Here is a 22,732-nt window from a genome sequence, read left to right as displayed (position 1 = left end):
TAGATAGGTTCCATAAGAAATATTTTTGAATTCCAGTGTAGTTTCTTTCCATTCACAGTTTCATTACATTATAACATTACACTTACAGTGTACAGTTTCATCTTTGCTGTTTCTAAGCTCGGAAACTTGACACCTGTTGAATCCGCAGTGTATGTGCTGTGGTAGCTGCTGCTAAAACTTGCATTTCAGTAGCCCTGAAACAGTGAGAATGAGCTGAGTTACTCCAAACTGCTTAAAGGCCGAGTCTTCATTTGTGCTCCTAGGAGTTAAAAAAAAAAAAAAAAACAACTAATGAATTGTACAAAGCCTTTGATACAGTAGCACATCCCTTCAGACTGCTTTCAGCTAACAGTGGACAAAATTGTCCTTGCTCTGGATGTCCTGAAGTGCTCATGTTTGAATTCTCACCTTGTTCAGGGATGCATCTGTGATGGTGATTCCTCACATGTTTCCAGGGTGAGAATGCATGCTGGAAGAACCATTCTCTCTAACTGTAAATGTCTGTGTCAAAGTTAAATACAGCCCATTAAATATGGGCTGAAGTGTCCCACAACTAGTATTTTTAAAACTTGTGAAAGTGTCTTTGAATTTTGCTGTGTTTCTTGAGAGGTTTGAAATGTGTTGTGGTAGGAGGAGCCCACTCTCTGTGATACCATCCTTGTTCCCTGCCTAGAGAATGGTTTGTGGCTCCAAAATTAACAGCTTTTCCAGCCCACTTACCACTTAGTTTAGGTGTGCACCTTGCTGTCCCCACCCCAGCATTCCCAAGGGCGTGGGTATATTTAGTTCTTGGATGTGGCATCCAAGAGCTGCTGTCAGGGACTGCCTCCAAATGGGAAATAAGACCTGCCAAAGTGCTATTTTGAAATGGTGATAATACAGAGATGATGGACTTGGGCTGAAGCTGTAATGTTGCATCCCTTTACCCTCTCAGGTCACTGTGAATTGAGTGCAGCTATCAAAGTGCCTTGTGCCACTGAAAGGTTGGAAGGAGGATTGAACCATTGTATAACCTGGCTGTGCTTTAGCACGCTCATCTTTTCTTGTGGAAAATACTTTCATACTGTTTAAATTACCTTCTAAAAATATTTGATGTTTTTACTACATTATTAACTGTAAGGAACTGATATTTTTCTTCCTCCTTAGCCCGACCCTTTGGATTTTCCTGAAAATAGCTTATGTGCATGCTCCTTTTTCACACTGAGGTCTGGGTGGGAGCCACTTGTTTGAATGGAGGTGTCAGTGCAATGAGGGAGAAAGTCATTTTACAGAAGTGATTTAACAGAGCAATATCCCACATTCGTGGCAGGAACACTGCTCCTGTAATAAATTTAAATCAATTTATTGCACATCACTGACTTCCGCTATTTTATTCTAAATTCTGTAACCAGATCAAGGTCAAGGAAGCAAAAGATGAAAGGAGAAGGGGAAAGGAAGCCAGAAGAGGGGAGAGGCAGCAGGAGGGGGATAGCAGGACAAGGAATGGTTTAGAGCAGGGCAGCCGAATCGAGCTCTCACTTTGGGGCTGGAGGGCTGAGCATTCCTTGTTCAGAAGAACAGAGAGGAAAATGTGTTTGTCTTTTGGGCCTGAAAGAACTGGGAGAATTGCTCTAAGGTTTTTCTCCTTGTTTATATCGATGCATTGGTACTGTTTCTAAATACCAAATTATTCTGCAGCTAGTCCTTGTGAATGTGTTGTTCTTCTTGTGCTTCTGCTGAACAGAAGTACTTGTAGATTTCTGATGTGCCAAGGAACAGCTGCAGTGACCGGGATTTCAGAAGGAAGGGGATCCAAAGGCCATTTCTGAATCTGCTGTTACAAGATTTTGCTGTAGTGTGTTGGTCTGAGATCAATGAAATGTGTTTTTCATTTGATTCGTGCTGGAGAACAAAGAGTCTGGATATTCAGATGCCTCTTGAGGTCAATCCATTTTCTTTCAGTGAAGGGAGTGTTTTGCTTGTGCTTAACTTCTTCCTCTGCAGTAGTGTGAAATTTCATTTTAAACCCAAATGGCCCTTACAGTTTCCACCAGACTTTATATATATTATCAGGTGTTAGTTAATCTGTTCTCTTGAACAATTAGGGTTCCTCTGTCTGCAAGGGTTTGAGTATCAAAAGTGAAAACCCAGGAACAAGAAGCTGCCAAGTGTAAATGTCTGTAGCCCAGGTGGGCTGTGACAGCTGCTGTTTCAATGTGTCACATTTGGGGTAAGTTATTCCACACTTGCAGTTGCTCTGTGAAGCTCCACGTGAGCCATTTGCAAGCATGGAATTCGTTTTTATATGGAAGGGAAAGCAGGATGATGTGCAGAAGCTGGCTGACTCTAGGAATGAATCAAACCCACTAATGTTGTTGATGTTTAACCAGTGAGATAATTCTGTGTCGTGTTCATTGCATGAGGCATGTAGAACACAGAAAGCTTCCATGGAGGCTTGGAAGGGGCTTAAGCAGGTAAAACGCTGTGGTTTATGTTCCCTTTACAGTGAAATGTTTCTGAAATTTTTGGGGAAATCCAGGGGTCAAACATTCTCATCAAGACCTTTCACAAAACACATTTGCATTTGCTCCCACATGGAGAGAACTGGTCCCCAAGAAGGCAGGTTTGTGTTTTTCAGGAGAAAGAAGTTGCCCTCCTTGTTTTATTTATCTCATACATAAAATCAGTTTATGTCTATTTGATTTAAACTTAAACTTTCCTTTGAGGTTTATATTGCATTGTGTTTGTGAAGGGATTTTCAGTAACTTCTGATCCTAGTTTAAAACTGTTAAAAGCAGCTTTAGGTAATCAATACCTGCACTACAGCAGGAAATCAGACCTATTGGCAACTGTTGTTTTATGTTTACTAGTTTGAACTCTGGCCTCTGAAAATTCATGCTGTAGTTTCTCTAAAGCTTTTCTGGTATTAAATACCTTCCCTGGGAGATTTGCTTACTCCTGCACCCTTGTTGACTCAACCTGACTTTTCAATACTCTGTCAGGTTTAAGAACTGTGAACAATGGTTTTCTGGGCCAAGAAAATAAAAATACAGGTTTCTACATAGATAACAGTTTTTAAAAGGCCTTTTTTTTAGTATTACAAACATTTTTTTGAACTGTGTTGGGAATTTGATTTTGAGTGGGCATAGCAGGAATGTGGAGAGAGAGAGAGAGGGATAAATACCCGTGTAGGTATAGGGAGCTATAGATAAATAGATGTATGGAAGGTGGTAGGGCTAGATTGCAAATAATTTAATCTGTGATTATGAAAATTACAATTGCATTTCTGTGGAGTTAGTCCCTTACACGGTCCAGATCTTAGAGGGATCTGGCCTTAGAGGATTCAGATGAATTTTCTTTGTACAGAGTCTTACAATCACTAATCCACTTGACTTTTGCTTTCAGAGATGGAAATGACAGTTTTCCTCTTTATTTCAGGATACCTTTGATCTGTCATATGTGGGAAGAAAGCTAAGAGAACCATCTAAAAATGGGTGTTAAAACATTCACTCATAACTCCCCTGCTCACAGTCAGGAGATGCTGGGGAAGCTGAACATGCTCCGGAACGACGGCCACTTCTGCGACATTACCATCCGTGTCCAGGACAAGATCTTCAGGGCACACAAGGTGGTTCTGGCAGCCTGCAGCGACTTCTTCCGCTCCAAACTCGTTGGCCAAGCAGAGGACGAGAGCAAGAGCGTGTTGGACCTGCACCACGTGACGGTGACGGGCTTCATCCCCCTCCTGGAGTACGCGTACACAGCCACGCTCTCCATCAACACCGAGAACATCATCGACGTGCTGGCCGCCGCCAGCTACATGCAGATGTTCAGCGTGGCCAGCACGTGCTCGGAATTCATGAAGTCCAGCATTTTATGGAATACACCCAACAGCCAGCAGGAGAAGGTGCTGGATGCAGGGCAGGAGAACAGTGCAAACTGCAATTTCACCTCCCGGGACGGCAGCCTGTCTCCCGTCTCCTCCGAGTGCAGCGTGGTGGAAAGAACCATTCCCGTTTGCCGGGAGTCTCGGAGAAAGCGCAAAAGCTACATCGTCATGTCTCCCGAGAGCCCCCTCAAGTGCAACACACAAACCAGCTCCCCCCAAGTGCTCAATCCTTCCACTTCCTACCCAGAGTCCAGAAATCAGCCCGTGGACTCGTCCTTAGCTTTTCCCTGGACTTTTCCTTTTGGAATTGATCGAAGACTTCAGTCAGAAAAGGTGAAGCAGGCGGAGAACTCTAGGACTTTGGAAATGCCTGGGCCCTCCGAGTCCAGCAGGAGGATGGCGGATTATGTGACTTGTGAGAGCACCAAAGCCAGTTCTCCGCTGGTGATCGAGGAGGACGTGCGAGTCAAGGTGGAAAGGCTGAGTGATGAGGAGGTTCACGAGGAGGTGTCGCAGCCTGTGAGCGCATCCCAGAGCTCCCTGAGTGACCAGCAGACGGTCCCAGGGAGTGAGCAAGTGCAGGAGGATCTCCTGATCAGCCCTCAGTCTTCATCTATAGGTATGACCATTTCTGCAGTTACGTATCCCAGCACTGGGGACTTTATTGGAGGAAATCTGCCTCGTGGGTTTTCATGCTTTACTTATGTGAAACTCCCTTTTTCCCCCCTGATTTTTGAAATACTACACGTAAACTTGGAGTTTTTTAAGTAACTTTGCAGAAGGCAGCTGAGAATGGTGAGCCTGTGGTAACCCTCTTTATTCAGCAGAGGTTGATAACTCCTTTCTACTTCTAGTTGCCTGACTGGGGAAACTTAATTCTGCTTTCATTAGTGCCAAAAGGCACGATCGCAGCTGAGCTGCAGCGTCAGATTTGAAAAGCTTGTGCCTGCAGCCACAAAGGGTTAGAATAGTGCTTTGCATCAGACATCAAATCTTGTATAATCATGACAGAGAGCCTTTGTAAGAGGATTTGCAAAATAAGTGGTGAAACACTGTCATCTTAATGCCCCAGACAAAAATAAAACCACACAGTCATAATATTGAGAATCTTTCCATTTCTGGGGGATTTGATTCTCAAGTTGCTTCTTCAAATGCTGCTTGTTGCTGAGAGAAATCTTTTTTTTCCATAAAAGACAATTTGAAACCAGTTTTGGGATCTTATAGCAGGCTGCTCTTTATTAAGAGCTAATACTTAAAGGTTACTGGAATAATCCCTTTTTTCCTCTGCACAGAATGCATTGAATGGCTTTTAGTAAATCAGAAGATAGAGCTTTTGCAATATTTCTAATTTAATTATCAAATTTTTGCCCAAGTCAGCTATTTTACTCTCAAGTGGCTTGAGCTGTGCTCAGCAGAGTTTGTTTACTGAAAGATTTTTAATAATGCCTGTTCTGTTTGAAGACTGTAAGAATGGCAAATGCACTGCTCTGCTTCATTCAAATAATGTGTATGTGAAAGGCTGCCCCCATTAAGGAATTAAATAAACTACAAAACAGTAAAGAGTTGTAGCCTTGTAGTCTGCATTTTTCATTTGCTTTGGTCATTGCAACACTGTGACATCCCTGGAGAAAGTGAGATCAGGCTGATTCTCCAGAACTGCAATGCACATTCAGTGCCAAACTGTTCACTAAAAAGAAATGGAAATATTTCCCATTTATGCTATCCTTTGCTGTTGGATTGTTGTCCAGTTTGTATAGCTCACATGTTGATATTTTAGATTGTAATGCTTTTTCCAAATGAAAATGTTTTCTTTATTGGAGACAAGGATGTTTAGCTTTTCTGAGGAACAGACTTAATGCCTTATAGTTTAACTCTAAATCTTTAAATGTAGTTTGCCAAAATATTGCATAAATTAAAAACTAAAAGAAACTATTTGTTTGCTGTGGAGTCACCAGGAAAAGTGGTCCTTGTTCGAAAACAGGTTTTGTTTGATTCAGTTTTTAACTCATTGCAGTCAGAATGGAATGACTTTGCCAGGGCTGTGTGATAAGAGATGCAAATTATTTCATCAGAGTAATTATATCATCACAGACAAAACAGAACAAGAAGCAGTAATGATTTGGGAATGTTAAAAATAGCAAATCAAGTGATATCTATCATAAATATATAAATAAGTATCGCACCAAGGCAGCTTAAAGAGCAAACTGGATGTAAACTCCAGACCCCAGATGAGTAGTTTTGTGTGCAGGGTGCAGAGAATTTCAGGCTTTAGTGATCATAATTTTTAAACTTAAATATCTGTCATTGCTCTTAGTACAACATGTTCTGCCTTAAAACAGCTGCAGAGAGAAGAAAAATGTGCCAGGGCAAAATCTTTAAAGTACAAATCTGCTCTTTGTCTTTGAATATGTTTGAATTAATATTTAGTGGTCTTGGCATAATAACCATCCTCAGAATGGTTTTTATTCATGTTTTGCTATAAAGGGAAACATTGTTCTTGCTTTTTAGCACAGTTATGATACAGCACACTTTGTAGCTAGAAAGCATTTTTACCTCCCAAAAATGCATTGTTTTATGCAGTAATGTAAGAATAGCAAATGGAGGCAACAAGATTTGTTAAAGTACAGCTTTTTCTCCCCTGAACACATTTTCCTCATATAATTGCATATATTTATCTCAGTGTTTTATAGTGCATTTACAAAAGCATTCTTGCCTCTCTCTGATATTGCAAAAAGCTCTTATTCACTCTTTGGGAAATCTAGGAATTGTTCATTTGCAATTTATTATATTTGGAAGCACTTTATAATACGGAAGGATATGTATTGTAAAGTATTATACCTGGAGCAGGGATTTGATAAATAAATCATTATGGCTACAAAACAGCTGTGTCTGAGAAGATACTCTCATAACTCATTAGCACTTTTGGCATTTGAGAGGTGAAGGCATGAAATTAAACCCAAGAGCACTTGGGCTTATTTTTCAGTAGACTGTCATTTAAGTATTTCATGAAAAAGAAGGGTAAATCAGAACAGGATAAACTTTTATAACTTTATAGATTGCTTTGCTGATGTATTCCCCAAGTATAGTGTGTCACCTCTTAACAAAATTCAAAACTTTTATTTTACTAATTGTGAAACTGCCAGAGATGCAATTTTCCTCTTGTCACTGGCCCCATAACATGGCATCACATCAAGACAAGAACCTCTCACTTTAGGAAAGATCTCTCATTCTTTTTGACCGAATATGCATATTTTCTGCTTCACCTTTCACATCTTTGTTCCTTCTTTTTGGTTTTCCATTTTCTCTGACACTTACCAGTGTACACCTAATTCTGTTTGATTTTCCTGGTGAGCTTTAGGGTCCCCAAATTCAGATTGCTGAAATCTCCTTCCCCACCTGTCCGCATGCCCCATGGTTCAGTGGGGGAGATCCAGAGGCTGCTTGGCCAAACTCTGGTGGTGATGAGAGATGAGCAACAGCCCCATCAGTGAATGAAGTGTGGGTTTGTTTTAGTGCTGCATTTCCATTGCATTCTGTTCCCCAAGCCCCAGTGCCCCAGTGCTGGTGAACTGAGCAGAGCTCTGGAGTGGTTTTGTGTGTACATTTCTCTAACAAACAGGTGTTTGGTCTCTTTTGTGTTGCATTTCTGATTTCCCAGAGGGCTCTTCCTGTCTCAGCTGCTTATCAATAAATGAGAACATTATCAATTAATATATTTATGGATGATTTGGACCACAAAAGCCATTTGGTGTAGCAGGTTTGAACTTCTTATTGCTCAGAAAGTCTTGAAAATTTGACGAAATAGTGCCTTTAGGTGAATGTAACATTTCTGCTTTACAGTGCTAGTACTGGATGTGTTTTGAAAACTGGCTGTAGTTAACATTTCCATTTTCTAGGTGTACCAAATGTGTGCCCTTATTGAATTGTCAATTTACTGGGTAATCTGTGCAGACAGAAGCTGATTTGGAGCAAGCTGCTTCTGAGTGTTCTAAATTACTTTCCCAAGACACTTTTATTATCTTATCACCCAGGAAGCAGTCCCTATCAGGGATTTGAGAAAGCAAGCTTGATGTGTATTTAACTGCCCCCCAACCCTTTTTGAACAGCTTTTTGCATTAAATTGCCTTTTTTTTTCTTTGCCTAGGCTCAATAGATGAGGGGGTTACAGAGGGATTGCCCACACTCCAAAGCACCTCTGGCACTAACGCTCATGCAGACGATGACGATCGGTATGTACCAACCTGGTGTGCAAAGTGTTCTGCACCAAGTGCTGTGCTGTAATCAACCTCCCCAGCCTTAATCCCACAATGTTTTAGTTGTTCCTACATCGAGTTCTCTGTGTTGATCAAAGTACAATCAGTGCCTGGAGAGACAGATGCTTTAGAAGAACGTAGGTGATGAAAGTCAGAATCTGCTTACTCGTTGCTTTTAGTTTCCTATCTATTTCCAGGCAGCACTGGTGGAGAAAGATAGTCCTGTTCTTGCTGTTTCTTCATCATTGCTCTGTATTAATAAATTTTAATTAAACTTCTATGTGAAACATGCATCTGAAAACAAGGACCTAGCCCTGACTTCACCAGACCTCCCTACTGCAAGCCACAGGAGAGGCAGAGCAGCCTTAAATCTCTTCCCCCAAACTTTCTGCCTGTAGCTTCTTACCAAGATGCTGTGTGGCACTTGCTGTAAATATTTAGCAGGCTTTTACTGTGCTGAGCTGAGTGATTTATTAAGGGAATCCCTTATAAGGGAAGGTTGGCAGAGAAAACCAAACTAAACTGGGTCTGTTTGGTCAAAGAGACATCATGGTTCTGTTAGAGACAAGTGAGGTACCCACACATGGCACACAGGGCTGCTCTCAACTGCTCTGATTCCCAGTTCTTAGCTCTCCCCTCTCTCAGCATGTTTTTCCAAACTGGTTTTTGCAGGAGTTTGTAAGACAAGTGGATAATAACCAAGAGCTGCATTTTCATAGCTTATAAAATCTTTCCTGTCATTTCCAGCTAAAATCTATCCCACTTCCCTGAAAAAAGGGAAAATAACTGCTTTGATAAGACTTTTTGGGTGACATAGAAGATTTTATCTATCTGCTAACAAACCTGAGTATAAAAATAACACCCAGCACTTAAGGGTTGAATTAATAGTAGGAGCACATGTTGCACTTGAACTAATCCAGGCTTTTAAACCTGTAATTCTGAAGTCAAGTGGCACACATATTTTCAGCAGTGGATAATTTCAGAAATTTCCCATAAAACTGCAGCGCTTCAGCACAAACTGCATAGAAAATTCAAAAGCTAAAAAATTCTTTAAACATACTGAAAATTCCCACTAAAATATCTCTTAAATGTACTGAAGGAAAGAATATTTACCTTATTTGTGCCCCAGTTTGAAAATAATTTATCTCAGAGTGACAGAAGTATCAGCAAAATGAACTAGAATTTGCACCTTGTTTCAATAGCTACAAGTGAAATAAGAGTCGTGGAGATTTTAGACTCCAGAACTATCAAGTGATTTATTTTATAAATTCAAATAAAAGCATCAAGAATGTTCTGATTCCAAGAACCAGTTAAATGTGTAAAATGGTGCTTCCAAGACCTGAGCAGCTTCCTTTCAGGGGTGTGTGTGTATTTGTCTTGTCAGTGCATTCAAATACACTGGGACAGCCCTTCAAGCATGACCTAAATTCCCATTTCAAGCATGGGATGGGCACAGCAGCCATTAAATGTGGCCTGTTGTTCACTGTGCAGCAATTTGGGCACAGTTTTGGGGGCATAAGAATTCTGAATAAAGTAAAACATGCTTCTGTATCTGAATCAGAACAAAAAATCAATCAATACATTGTACAGATGGAGAAAATTTCCCTCCCAAACTGTTTGAATGTTTCATGCACCTTTAACTCCATCTTGTACATTTCTTTATTACTAGAAATTATCAAAATGTCAAAATCGGTTGTGTGCAAATTAATACTGAATAATGTATATTGTAATAAGCATATATTACATTTCTATTTCTAAAACAAAGCAAAACACTAGCCCCTCTAAAGGTCTCTCAATATTACATCTGTGTCACTGTGGGAAGAATCATAAACATTTCAAAAACTAAGATGGCCTATCTCTTGAGTTTCTGTCTTAAATAATTAACATCATTAATTTGGCCTCCTGCATAATCAGTGTTTCATAAACAGTAGGTCACATGTAATTGTTGTCAGCATAATAGGCACACAGGAGTCTGTCAAGTATTAAAATTACTGTTCCAGAGAAGTCTGATCTATTTTTTCTCTGGTATTTCACATTTGGATTGTTAAACACTTTTCTAATCTTGCCTGCTTTAACAGTTGGTCTCTGTATCAGTTTGTGGCTGCACTTAGAAAGGAGTTGCTCAGTTATAAAAGTTAAAAAAAGTCTCCCTGATCCAATAGACTGAGAACCTCCACTTCTCTAAAATAATAGTTATTTGCAAATAACTAACACTTCTATGTTCACTGGCATTTTGGCATTCATGTTTGTCAGAGTTTAGTTCTGCATAGTTAAATACGTAAATAATCTCAGGGTGAAAAGAAGAAAATGTGCAAGTCGGATATTTCAGTGAAAACATTTGAAACTTTTATCTCTGTGTAGCTGGTACAGAAAAGAGATGTCAAATCTCAACTGTTAAATGCCATATTGATCACAAATTGCAAGTCATGAAAAATTAAGTAAATGTGGAGGAAAAGAAGCAGGGGAGAGAAAATCTAATAGTGAGAGAAAATCTAATAGCATTTCAAATAAAATCTCTTCACAGTGCTAAGTTATGTCACCAAATAGGTATTTCACCCTGCTGGCAGTGTGAGCATGGGAAAAGACAAGACAGGATCTGATAGCTGGAGAGCCTCTTGATTCCCACTAGATCTGCTTTAATCAGCCCTCCTCATCATGAAAGATGGATGAATTAAAGAACCAGACTTTATTTTCAATTTCTCCTATGGAGCTGTGCCCATAGCACTTCTCCAGTGGAGGAGGTGGCACCAGCACAGGCATGGAGGGTGAGCAAGCTGGAAACAAAAGGAGAGCTCTGGCTCCTGACTGCTGCCCTACTTTGAGTGTCTCCTGAGAAAGCTCCAGGAGCACAACGTGCCTGTGCCTCCTCACAGTCCCCTGACACAGGAGTGAGTGAGGCAGGACCTAAGGAGCATGTCAGTAGAAGATGAAATTCTTTGTTGTCACAAAACACAAATGTTATTCTTATTTGAGCCCACTACATGTATAAAAAAGGAAGTGGAGTGCCAGAGTTGGTCAGGAATTTGGTAAGAAAAATCAGAACCTATGTTTAAAATACTCTCTCATTTATTTCAAAAAGCCTCAGTCGATGTTTTTTAGACCCCAAAATTGCAAAGAGCTCCATTCTGGCAGGCCCAGGACAGGAGTTAGTGACTTTGCTCTTGCAAATATTCTCTTTATCACAGAACAAGTCTGTCAGCATCTCTGTTTTCCACAGCTTTGGTACCCTACTGTGTATAAAAAGTCAAGGACAAGAAAATGTCTTCTTTAGTGTAAATCTTCCTCCAATGCCATGTGAGATCAGAAATCCTTAGGGTTTTACAGACTGAGTGATAACTAAACTCCTACAGGAAACTCTTTAATCCTGTGTGTATCAGGAGATACCTGATGCTTTCTCTCCAGATAAATGTTACAGCTGGAACTTTTGCTGCTGAGAATTCTGCACTCAGAATGCAGATACCCCCTGTCTTCACAGTTGTGGTGACATCCTTTTCCAGAGTAAACACAGTTTAAGTGTTGATTTTAAAGAGAAGATCCTAGTTCTTGCCCTCCTGTGCTGAACTGCTTTGTGAATTTTTGTATGATGCCTAGGAAAATGTATTTGTGCAATTTCATTTGTGTGAGTGTTAGAAATCCCCAAATCTAGCATAACCCTGAAGTCAGCCCTCTGGGCTTTAGGGGAAAGCAGAGCAGCAGAAGGATTTCCTCAGTTAGGAAAAGTTTCTGGCTGTGAGGAAATACCATATCTTTTCTCAGGACGCGTCAGACATTTCAGTTTAGTAAAGCTAAAGTTGCAATGTGCTGGCCATGGGATGAACACTGAGGGTCAGAGCAGTTCCCTGCTGCCAGTGATGGCTGATCTTTCAGCAGGCTGGGAGCAGCTGAAATGACTATTTCACCAAAAATACAGACCTCAATGCTCAGGGAAGGGAAACCCCAGGTGAGTACAAACCCTGTTGTTCCCATGTCTGTACCAGCAGAACTGTGCCTTTAGCAAGTTCCTTGCCAGAGGACTTGGATTAGAGTACTATAGTTCCCTTAAACAGTTTGCAGCTGGAGGCTATGGAGGAGCAATTAGTCAGTTTTAAATAAATTACTTTGAAAGTTAAATTGTTCCTCATTGCAGTCCATGTGCTGTTCTTTAAACACAGCAGTGGAGCTCTGCTCGTGGAGCTCTTTGAATCAGACAAGGAGCAAGTATTGCTTCATTAGATTAATATTTTAAACTTAGAAATATGCAGTTCTAGATACTAGTATTTGTTGATGGAACTTGGATTGAAATGAAAAATTAATTTGCCTTAATTTCATTTGTAAATATCACTGGAGCTGAAAAATGCTCCTTTGCTTTTCATTTGCTCAGCTCTATAAACTCTTCCTCAGGGACTGTTTAGTGATTGCAAGTCATTGATGTGCTGCAGAAAATGCCCATGCCTGGAAAATAATGTTCAGTTTGTAGTTGTGCTCAGGCCTGTTGCTCAAAGAAACAGAATTCTGAGCTTATTCCCTGGGTGTGCTCAGATGTGCAGAGTCAGTGACTGGAAGACTTGAGGTGCAGATCAGACACGTTGCTACAGCCCCAGAGATTTCCAGGATAAATGAAACTTCAGCAGAAATGTGACGTGCCAATCTCTTCCTTCTCACACAAAAGCCCTTAAGGTTCAGATTTTCATGGATGAGGCTTCTTGGGTCATTTCTCTGCTTGTTTTGAAATGAGTGCCTTTTTTCTTTGTAGTCTGGAGAACGTTCAGTATCCCTACCAACTCTACATTGCTCCTTCCACCAGCAGCACAGAGAGGCCCAGCCCAAACGGCCCCGACAGACCCTTTCAGTGTCCCACGTGTGGGGTGCGCTTCACTCGCATCCAGAACCTAAAACAACACATGCTTATCCACTCAGGTAAGAAACACCCCTGTTCCCAATTCCTGACTCACAGCCTCGCTCTGCAGCAGTTGTACTAATGCAGCTTTTCACTCACCTGCCAAGTGCTTGAGAGTGCATTTCAGAAAGACTGCATAGAGGTTTGTCTTGTTGAATGCTTGTTTTGATCCCTGGCTGATAGTTCTGCTTGTGGATAATTAGTATTTGTGTGGACTGAAAACACCTGATTGCCTGGAACTTGTCAGGATAAGTCATTTTCCTGAAAAATATCTGAGATGAAACAAAGTATACTTGACCCTTTTATTGCACTAAAGAAGTAGATTGAGATTCTTCCTCTGCTGTATTCCAGAGGAGACTTGCAGCCACAGGAAAATATTATCTCTCTGTGTCCGTGCATTGAAGAAGGTTGTATGCCTTTGGATCTCAGACTTTTTGGAAGGACTGCAGGACAACTGAATTGGCTTGATTATCAATTTAGCTCCTGCAGGTAGCACAGGCAGCCAAAGGTTTATGTGAATGCCTCCTCTGGGCCTTGGTCCCCAAATTCATTTTGATTTCTAACCAAGTGTGAACTCCCCAATGTCTTTGCTATTGGTGTTTTCAAGACTTGTCAGCATTATGTGGTAATAACATTGACATTTGAGGGAATAAAGGGAATATTGAAGGGTTTTTGTACTTGGGCACTAAGTCTCATGGATTAGCATCTCCTGGTTTGAGTGACTCTTACCTGCACACAGCGGCTGAAGCATTCTGGGACAGAGCAGCCACAACTGACAAGGTGTAATTTTTTCCCTGTCAACAATTATTTGTTGAATCCTTTCAAGCAAAATAACCAGATATGTGTTTAATTCTTGAAAAAGTAAATTCTGTGGGCATATCAGGTGCAAAGTGATCCTAAGCCTGTTGTTAAAATCTGACAGCAAAGCATCTCTGGTCCACCTATCAACTGACACCCCCTGGGTTAAGTTGGGAGAGCTTTGAATAGCTGGTTTAGAATAATTAACATGCAAAAGAACTCTCAAAGCTTGTAAATGTTGAAAGTGTTTTCACATGAGTAAAATGGCTAAAGAGATTTCCCTCAAACTACCAGAGGAAATAGGTGCCCTTGGACAGTAGGAAAGCATGAAAAGTTTGAGCTCCACCAGACCATATTCCAGTTTATTAACTTGTTTTCACATGCTTAACAGGGCGTTTCAGTGTAACCTTAACTACAGCTTTCTCTGTCTAAAAGCCCTCAATTAAAAGTTCACCTCCTGCTTTGAAAGTAAGGAAAGCAGAGTGAAAGACTGGGGGAATTAAAAGCCAGGGCTGATGCACATTCAGCCTTTTGAAAAAATCTTTTTTATTCCTTGACAGCCCTATTATGAATAGAGCTCCATATTCCAGATTCTTAGCCTCAGGTTTGGATTTTCCCACTTTCTGGAATTCAGACTTTTTATTAATAGTTCTGTTTGTGTGATTACACACTCAGCCACTGCAACATGTTGCAGAGCTCACATGTTTTAGGGTAAGAAATGAAAAATGAGCTAGGAACTGAATTTCTAAATTACACAAGAACAAAATAAGAGGCATGAAGCTGTACTGTCTTAGAGAGCTGTCTGTCATGCAAAGTTGCCGAAAATTCTCCTACAACAAGGTTCCCACGCAATATAAAGGCTCCTACTGCCCTTTTATCACCATTCCTGCTGCATTACAGGGGCGGCCCTGTGCACACAGTCCCCTTGCCAGAACACTTCTCCGAGGCCAAAGGCAGCCAGAAAAAAACATTGCAATTAAGGGTAGGCTGATAATTGCATTGTTTGGAACCAGTCTGGCACAAGAATCTGCCGAGATCAAAGGAGTTCAAAGGCGCTGGAGATGACTGCAGCATCAGGTCCTTGTTGGATCTTTAATCCACGGGGGCTTGTGGGGAAGGAGCCTCGGGACAGGTCACAGCCGTGAGATTTCCTGGAGGTTGTTACTGAGGTATTGCACTCAGCTCTAATTGTTGCTGCCTTTTTAAAGTTGACAGAGAATCTCTTCCTCGAGCAGGGCTTTGCTGTGACCGCGTGCAGTGCTGTCCCCATGGCACTGGGGGAGGATTCTGCCCTGCCCCCTGCTCACAGCAGGTGAATGTGTTCGCTCTCTCTTCCACAGGCATTAAACCCTTTCAGTGTGACCGCTGTGGGAAAAAGTTCACCCGAGCTTACTCGCTCAAGATGCATCGCCTGAAGCACGAAGGTAAACGCTGTTTCCGGTGCCAGATATGTAGTGCCACTTTCACTTCCTTCGGGGAATATAAACACCACATGCGGGTTTCCCGGCACATTATCCGCAAGCCTCGGATTTACGAGTGCAAAACATGCGGCGCCATGTTCACCAACTCTGGAAATTTAATCGTTCACCTGAGGAGCTTGAACCATGAAGCGTCAGAGCTAGCAAACTACTTCCAGAGCAGGTGAGGTGCACAGCAAAAACCTAACAGGGAAACTTGCTTTTTTCTTTTTTTTTTCTTTTTTTTTTCCTTTTTTTCTTTTTTTTTTTTCTCCTTAGATCATCATTTCCTGCTTTCAGGGCAGCCTGCTGTGCCTCTCATCAGGTTGCCAGCTAATTCCAGTCAGATTGATTCCTGCTCCACTCTCTGTTGTATCTGATCTGTCTTACAGCATGGGAGCTATGTAGGAGGCTACTGAAGAATCCAGCGATATGCAGAGGCTGGTTCTGGGTTACTTAATTTCTCTTTTCAGTAGTACCTATGACCAGGCCAGTGGTGTGAAGCCGTAGTGTTCTGTCCTACAGTATCTGTGATTTGATATCGATTTGCTTTTCAAAACCTTGTACGTAGCCTGTTCACTTTCATACGGCACAGACTTCCTACTTCATTTTAAGTGCTTGCTTAACACTGTGGAAAGACTACATGACTCCAGACCTTCTCCTTTCTCATTTTCTAGATAACATTACTAAATGATTAGACTAATAGGTTTGGAAATAGTAAGGGCCACTTGGACATTTTTTATCAGGGCACAAAAGACTTGGCACATCTCAGAGACGCACGGCTAAAGACTATTAAAAGAGTTCTGAGGTATCAGATGAGCACTGTGTTCTCTCACTGATAATTGTTTGAATTTGAAATAGAAAATACAAAAGTTGGATGAGAGAAATTGAAGACAGGAAGGTCTTCCAGCTCTTAAATCTATAGAGTGCAGCTTGCTGTGTGTAAGTCATCTGCCTTCAGCAATGCAAAAGATGTGTTCTGAATGTTACAGCATCACAATCCCACCCCTCCTGATTTCCAGACATTATTCTTCTTTCCATAAAAAACATTTGAGTATTTTGTTCTATTTAATAAACTCAGAAGTGACGTAGGACGAAAAAGATTGAAAAACAAAGCAGGAAAGCCAGTTGCTGTTCTTTCAGCAGAATATTGTTTAAAACTACAAGTGCTTCATATCTGTGGGCTTACACAGTTCTTGTTCTTGGCTCTTGTGCCAAAACTGGAGTGAAAGCTCTGCAGGGTGATGCCCTGGTTGTGGTAAGCACTGCATTGTTGTCAGCGAATTAAAGTCATATTAAAGGGTGTGATTTTTGTTGCCTGGAGCCCTTCCTTCAGTCTGGTTTGACAAACACGAGGTTTGGCAGAGCTGGCTGTGAGTTTGGGTTGGAGCAGCGAATGCTTCTGTAATTTAAGGATTTCTTTTAACTGAGGAATTGCCAGGTGAACCAAAGCATTCAAATGCGCATATATGTGATATATGTATATACTTGTCTCAAGTACAAACTTCATGTCTGGTGCTGAAAACTTGCAAAGAAATTTATTTCCATTATGTCCTCATGCTCTGAAAATACAACTGGAGCATTTGGTAGGTTTTCTTTGGATCCACTCAGGCCTCAGCTGTTCAGAGTGCATAGCAGAAGCCTTGTCCAGAAAGGATTAAAAGGGGAAGGAAATGCAATTCCATACTTTTCTCAGGAGCATGATACGTGTCAGGATCACACCCCCACTGCAGCTGGCAGCTCCCTCTGCCTTCAGCTGCCTCACCTGGTGCCTCTGGTTCCAGCCTGCCCACTTGGAGGGAAGTCCTGCTCCTGCTCTGGGGGATGTTGTACCTCAGACGTGGCGAGGGCCACATTTTGCCAGTGCTGAACTCATTTTTGTTTCTATTTTTAAAGCCTGAGTGCTCCCTTTTTTTCAGTGAGGTTGTCAGTGCCAAATGTGTTCCAGACATTAACTTTCATTCTCATCAAGGTGATACCATCTAATAATAAGAAGTTGCTGTGTAGGAAATACGGATGTGAAATAGATGCCATTGAATAAATTCTGTGTGTGTGGAAATGAGAACCAGGTTATGGTGCTTAGTGGAGCATGTGAGTGCCAGGCTCTTGGCCAGTGTGAAATGAGTACCTTTGTTCTCTGTCGATGCAGTGTGTAGATGTGTGATGGAGCTGATACCATGGTGTGAGAAATGACATTTCTCTTCTGTCCTTTACCCTCTTCCAGTGACTTCCTAGTACCGGACTACTTAAACCAGGAACAAGAGGAGACCCTCGGGCAGTATGAGCTAGGGGAGCATGGCTTTGAAAGCAACTCTTCTGTCCAAATGCCTGTCATTTCCCAGGTGTCGTCAACTCAGAATTGTGAAAGCACTTTCCCCTTGGGGTCTCTGGGTGGGTTGGCAGAGAAGGAAGAAGATGTGCCAGAGCAGCCAAAGACTAACACCACTGCTGAGGCAGCCGCGGGTGACCCTCCGAAACCGGAGCTGTCATCTATTACTATCGAGTAATTCATGGTTTGGTTTCATTTTTGTTCTTTGGAAAGTGCCTGTGTTTGGTCCTGTACATTTTAATTTAATTTTTTTAAACAAAAAGTGGGGAGATTTTCCCCTTTTTACTTTGTAAGCTACGCTTTAAACTGAAAACTGCGACAGATGTTACATTATTTTTCATGACTGAATGATCATTTCTGTGAAAATATTTAAGACTGATTGCACAAAAAAAGATCTTGTCAGAACATCATGGAAGCTGTGATATACTTCTAAAGAAGAACAACTGATTCAGATCACTTTAACTATTCCTTCTTCCACAGTTAGAGCAGCTCATTCGGTTTCTCTTGCTTCTGCAGGCCCTCTGGTTAAGGGAAAGAAATAAGAGGAAACCTTTCTCAAATGATAAACAAAAGGATGCATTGGAAACCATGATTGAACAGTTTTGACTAGTTTTGAGTGGATGCTTTAATCTTCTGCATAAAGAAGTGACACTTCCTATACGTGCCTGCTGTTTTTCAAAGCCCTCACTGTGCCCTGTGCTTGGAAATGGTGAGCGGCTTTGAAAGGAACAGTCACACACTTCTTCAAAACACACGATCCCTGTCCAGCCCAGATGAATGCCAGGTATTCCTGCTTCTGTTCCAGTCCTTTTAGAAACTTCTTGATCAAATAGCCTAAACAGATCTGCCCAGCTGAGGCTAGGTATGGAAAGTGCACCAGGAATTGGGAATGATGGAAAAGTGTTTAGCCATGCAAGCCTGACAAACATCTCCTGACTGTACCTGTCTGTAGCTGGGGAACCACAAAGGAAAATGAAGGTTTTCCCAAACTGAAATTCTTAAACCACAGCCAGATTATTTACAGTTCTGATCATTGTCCCCTCACATACACACTGTATTTTTACTAATCTGAGAGCTAGCTAGAGGGAGTTTACAGATTAGAAAAAAAAAGCTCTTCTGTGCATTATTGCACTTTTTTTTGTTTATACATACGTATGTATAGTTTCAGAGATCTTTACTAGCCTGTTTTGGATAAAACAAGCAGTTTATTCTCTCTAAGGACAACTTTCTAACCAACAGGGGGTTGTTTGCAAAAAGCCTATAGAGCAATGATGAATTGTTCCTGTTTCAAAACACTTTAAATCCTTGCCAGCTCGGTTTATTAAAGGCCATTACTCCAGCTACACACACAGCTCAAGCAAGCAATAAGCTGAAATATTTGCAATTTCATTTTTCCATATTTAGAAAAAGCTACAAATGGAGGGTGTGGGATTTTCAGAGCAGTGAGTCTTGTTTGGTCGAGGCTGTTTGGGCTCAAGTACTGCTTTGAAACCTAAATTAGGAAGTACATTAGGAGATTTGTGATTTTTCTTACAGCTTCTGAAGTTAACTCAGTGTTTGATGCCAAATGCCCACGGCCTACAGATGATGTGCTGAGTGAGTAGGTATTGCTTGATCTCAATATTCCAAAGGCATGATATACTCCCTAAGTTTTGAGTCTTGTTTTTTGTAAATTGCTGTTTTCAGGCCAGATTTGTTTTATGCAAACATGAGGAGGAAATGAATCCAATAGAGAAAGGTTGCTCCTGAAGAAACAGAAGACACAAAAGTCGTATTATATTGCACATCAATTTGTATTCAGTCAGCCTAGGCAGCTCTGATACTCTCTGAGACTGAGTTCTTTCTATTAATAGCCAGCTTTTGTAAGGCAAAAAGTTTATTGACCTTTGGAAAGTGTTTAAAGGGTTTCAGGGACTTCAACAATTTTTCTCTTTTTAGGTTAAACCCACATATTTAGTTAAATAGAGCAAAAACAGTTGGGATTTAAGTACTTTCCAGGTTGCTGGAATGAGGTTTCTCCACCAGATCCAAAGGGTGTTTTAGAAACATGCTGCAAAGAACTTCTGTGCTGCATTCAGTCTTGATTATATCTACCTTTGTGAGGCTTCTTAAAAGGGCTTGAAGGAGAAATGCTTTTCCTGGGCTGCTGTACTGTGAAATAGCCCAGTGCCTGCTGATGAGCTGAATTCAGAGACCATTTCTCTTCCACTTCTGATTTCTCTGAGAAGCCAGTGAGACAAGACAATGCCTTTTGCTGAGCTTTATTCTGCACTAGAGGGCTACAACACTGAGCTCAAATCCAGCATTTTCTCTTTTTCCTGACGTGTTATACAGCTAAATGAGAGTCCTTTGTGATTCTTGTTCTGAAAAGTGCTTCACCCAAACCACATTTCCTGACTGCAGAGATGTAATAATCAGAGGTGGCTGGGTATGAGGTGAGGGACATAATCTGATCATTAGAATCTGATCATTTTCATCCCTGAAGTATTTTGCTAAAGAGTTCATTGGTGAGAAGGTGCAAATACACCATAGACATATCTCGATATTGGATTTTTAAGACTTAAACTTTTGAGTCAGAAGGCAAATTGCTTTCAGAATACCAAAGAGAAAGTGGAAAGATACAAAGACTTTATAGCTCTGATCTGTTCTTCCTTGAAAAGAAATAAGGATCATTAACACCGAGGTACAAGGCAAGGCCTGGGGTTCATTATTCATTGCATTGTGTGTTACACATTATCTTTTCAGCCTCCTGTCTCTGGGTAAAATCTTAATTTAGTTCTCAATTTTCAATCTGGTTCAACTGGAGGAAGAATTGAGTTCTTGGAGGATTTTGTTTGGTTGGTTTAGGGTTGGGTTCACTTGTTAATTTTCCTGTCTGTAATTATTTCTTGTTAATATCTCTTTTCTCCATAGAAATGAATACAGTTTAAATGCAAACACTGTTTTATTTCTCCTCTCTAACTTGTTGGAACTGCTCAGTTCTTTGAAATGCTGGTGTTCTTCACAAGAGAGATGTAAAAACCTAAATGCAGGACCTCCTAAAACAATTTATGTTGCTAGTATGCTTGGATTCCAAACAGAGCAAGAGAGATAACTAAAATAGAAAAAACTTGCCTTAAACTACACTTGGGATTAAACCTAAAACATAGAATTCTTTCAGTACATTATCAGAGGGTTTTGAATTCTGGGATGCATTTTCTTATTTCTTCTTTGTTTTTTTTTTTTTCCTCCCCCCCAAAAAAAAATCCATTATTTAGTATGCATTTCTATGTCTGCTTGCCAAGGGTCAGGGTTGATGTGGTTCAGCCCTGGTGCTCCAGGCAGAGTGAGCCCAGGTGGTGTTCCCCACAGCTGGAGTTCAGTTGTCAGGCTCGCAGAGACCACGGTCAAGTCTCTCATACTGAGAGATCAGTAGACTCGGTTATTGAAAATGGTTCTGGGTTCACATGGATTCTGAGTCTAAAAGATGTGAATTTAAACTTTTTTAAAAAGTAATAGCTGCCAATGCAGTCAAATGTATTTTATAAGACTATGATCCCTATATGTCCCCTGCGGGATGAAATTTTATTGTTTTTAAGCTATGGTTTAAGGTTTTTATATGAGGGCTTCAGGCACTTCTTGGTCACGGGTTCCCCCCTGCAGCCCAGGGTGTGGGAGCACTGAGGTGAGTGCTGGTCTCTCTCAGAGACAAACCAGGAAGCATTTTATATGCAAATCCAACGGGAGCTTTGTGCACCCTGCAGGGATGAGAGAATTCAGATGGAGGAGCACCTGCTGCTCCTCCATCCATTGCAACTTCCACACCATCAGAATATGGAAAATAGCTGATTTTCATTCAGGCCGGTTCCGTTCGAGTTTTGCTCACAAGGTGAAATCCTGTTTTGGAGGGTTCTCATCTCCAACTGTAGACATAATAAATCCCATAGCATCGTGATGGCAGGTAAGAGGGTTCTAGGCCAGACAGTACCTCAGCCATATCAGGGGTACCTGGTAAATAAAGTGGGTTCCAAGTATTTGAGGAAATGTACCATAAAAGAAACAAATGTGAATTTTTTTAGTGCAACAGTACTTACTGCTCTGGATTTTCGTTCACTCCGTGTGTGCTAGCGCAGTAACTCCGTGTCCCACAGGTCTCAGCTACAAATCTGGTTGCACTAAAAAAAAAAAAAAATGTGGAATCTGGTGCTGCCAGCCTGTGTGGCAACTGTACCTACAGTCTTCCTGAGGGTTGCTGAAGTCCCCAGAAGAGTGATTTTGTTTCACCATTCATTTAGCTGATGCATGCTTTTGATATTCTGACCTGTAACCCTGGCTACACCGAGTCCTTGGACAGCTTCCTTGCTCTGTTCCTGCAGTGCCTTCACTCGAGGTGCTGCCCCATGGTGAAACCCCAAAGAGAGAAAAGTGGAAGCTGGAGGAAAAAAAAATGTGAATTAAATTATTGTTGGGCTTCTTTGTGCATTTTAGTAACAGTGAAACCCCCTTAACTGTGCCAGTCTCCAGTCACCAGCCGTATATCCAGTCATCATCTCATCCACAGTACAGCTTCTCTTGTTGATGCTGGCCACAGCTAGATTACTTGGCATGTTTATTGACCTAACAGAATTGGTTTTGGGTTTTGGTTTTGTTTTTTAATGTATACGATGTTTAAATACACTTCACATTTTATATAATACTATCTGGCTATTAGTATTTTTCAGGAACCATAGTTCTTGGTGGCTATATATATTTTTGTGACTTTTTTTGTAAACTAAGTGCCGTTTCAACGTTACAATCATTTTTAGAGTTATTGTAATCAATGTGAATATCATGTTTTTTCAAATCTGTTCTGAGCCTGTAGTGTTTGCTTTGTGATCATACGTGTAATGTATATATTCTGTATAGTTACATTGTATTGAAATACTAGCTTGTTTGATATAAGAAAAGTATGTATTGGGTACCTTTTTGCTAGCCTGGTTGTTTAATCTTTAAAAAAAAAGTTCCAAAATACAAAAAAAAATCTCCAAACTGGTCCCATTATAGGTCAAAATTAAGGGGGGAGAAGAACTAGTTTTGAGTGTCTTTGGATAGAAATATGAAGCTAAGATTTTTCATTAAAATATTAATGTTTTATGGAGTATATCTTTGCTTTGTGTCATTATTTAACTCTGA

General features: G+C 40.9%; 1 protein-coding gene across 6 annotated transcripts in view; it reads left to right on the top strand.

The window, feature by feature from the left end:
- The window catches only part of ZBTB44 (zinc finger and BTB domain containing 44), a 55,816-nt gene that overhangs the window by 14,134 nt on the left and 18,950 nt on the right, over positions 1-22,732 (top strand). For 3 of the 6 annotated variants that reach the window (XM_072918110.1, XM_072918109.1, XM_072918111.1), the window contains exons 2-5: positions 3,418-4,487; positions 8,013-8,097; positions 12,854-13,017; positions 15,136-15,436. In XM_072918110.1, coding sequence (XP_072774211.1) covers positions 3,470-4,487; positions 8,013-8,097; positions 12,854-13,017; positions 15,136-15,436 — 1,568 coding nt within the window. In that variant the 5' untranslated portion in view covers positions 3,418-3,469. Of the gene's footprint in view, positions 1-3,417; positions 4,488-8,012; positions 8,098-12,853; positions 13,018-15,135; positions 15,437-17,476; positions 22,701-22,732 lie in introns of those variants that run through there. The other 3 variants (XM_030291131.4, XM_030291132.4, XM_072918112.1) reach the window with 3 other exon arrangements.

Source organism: Taeniopygia guttata, chromosome 24 (assembly GCF_048771995.1).
Source record: "Taeniopygia guttata chromosome 24, bTaeGut7.mat, whole genome shotgun sequence".
Taxonomy (NCBI): Eukaryota; Metazoa; Chordata; class Aves; order Passeriformes; family Estrildidae; genus Taeniopygia; species Taeniopygia guttata.
This window is presented reverse-complemented; position numbering and strand designations above follow the sequence as displayed.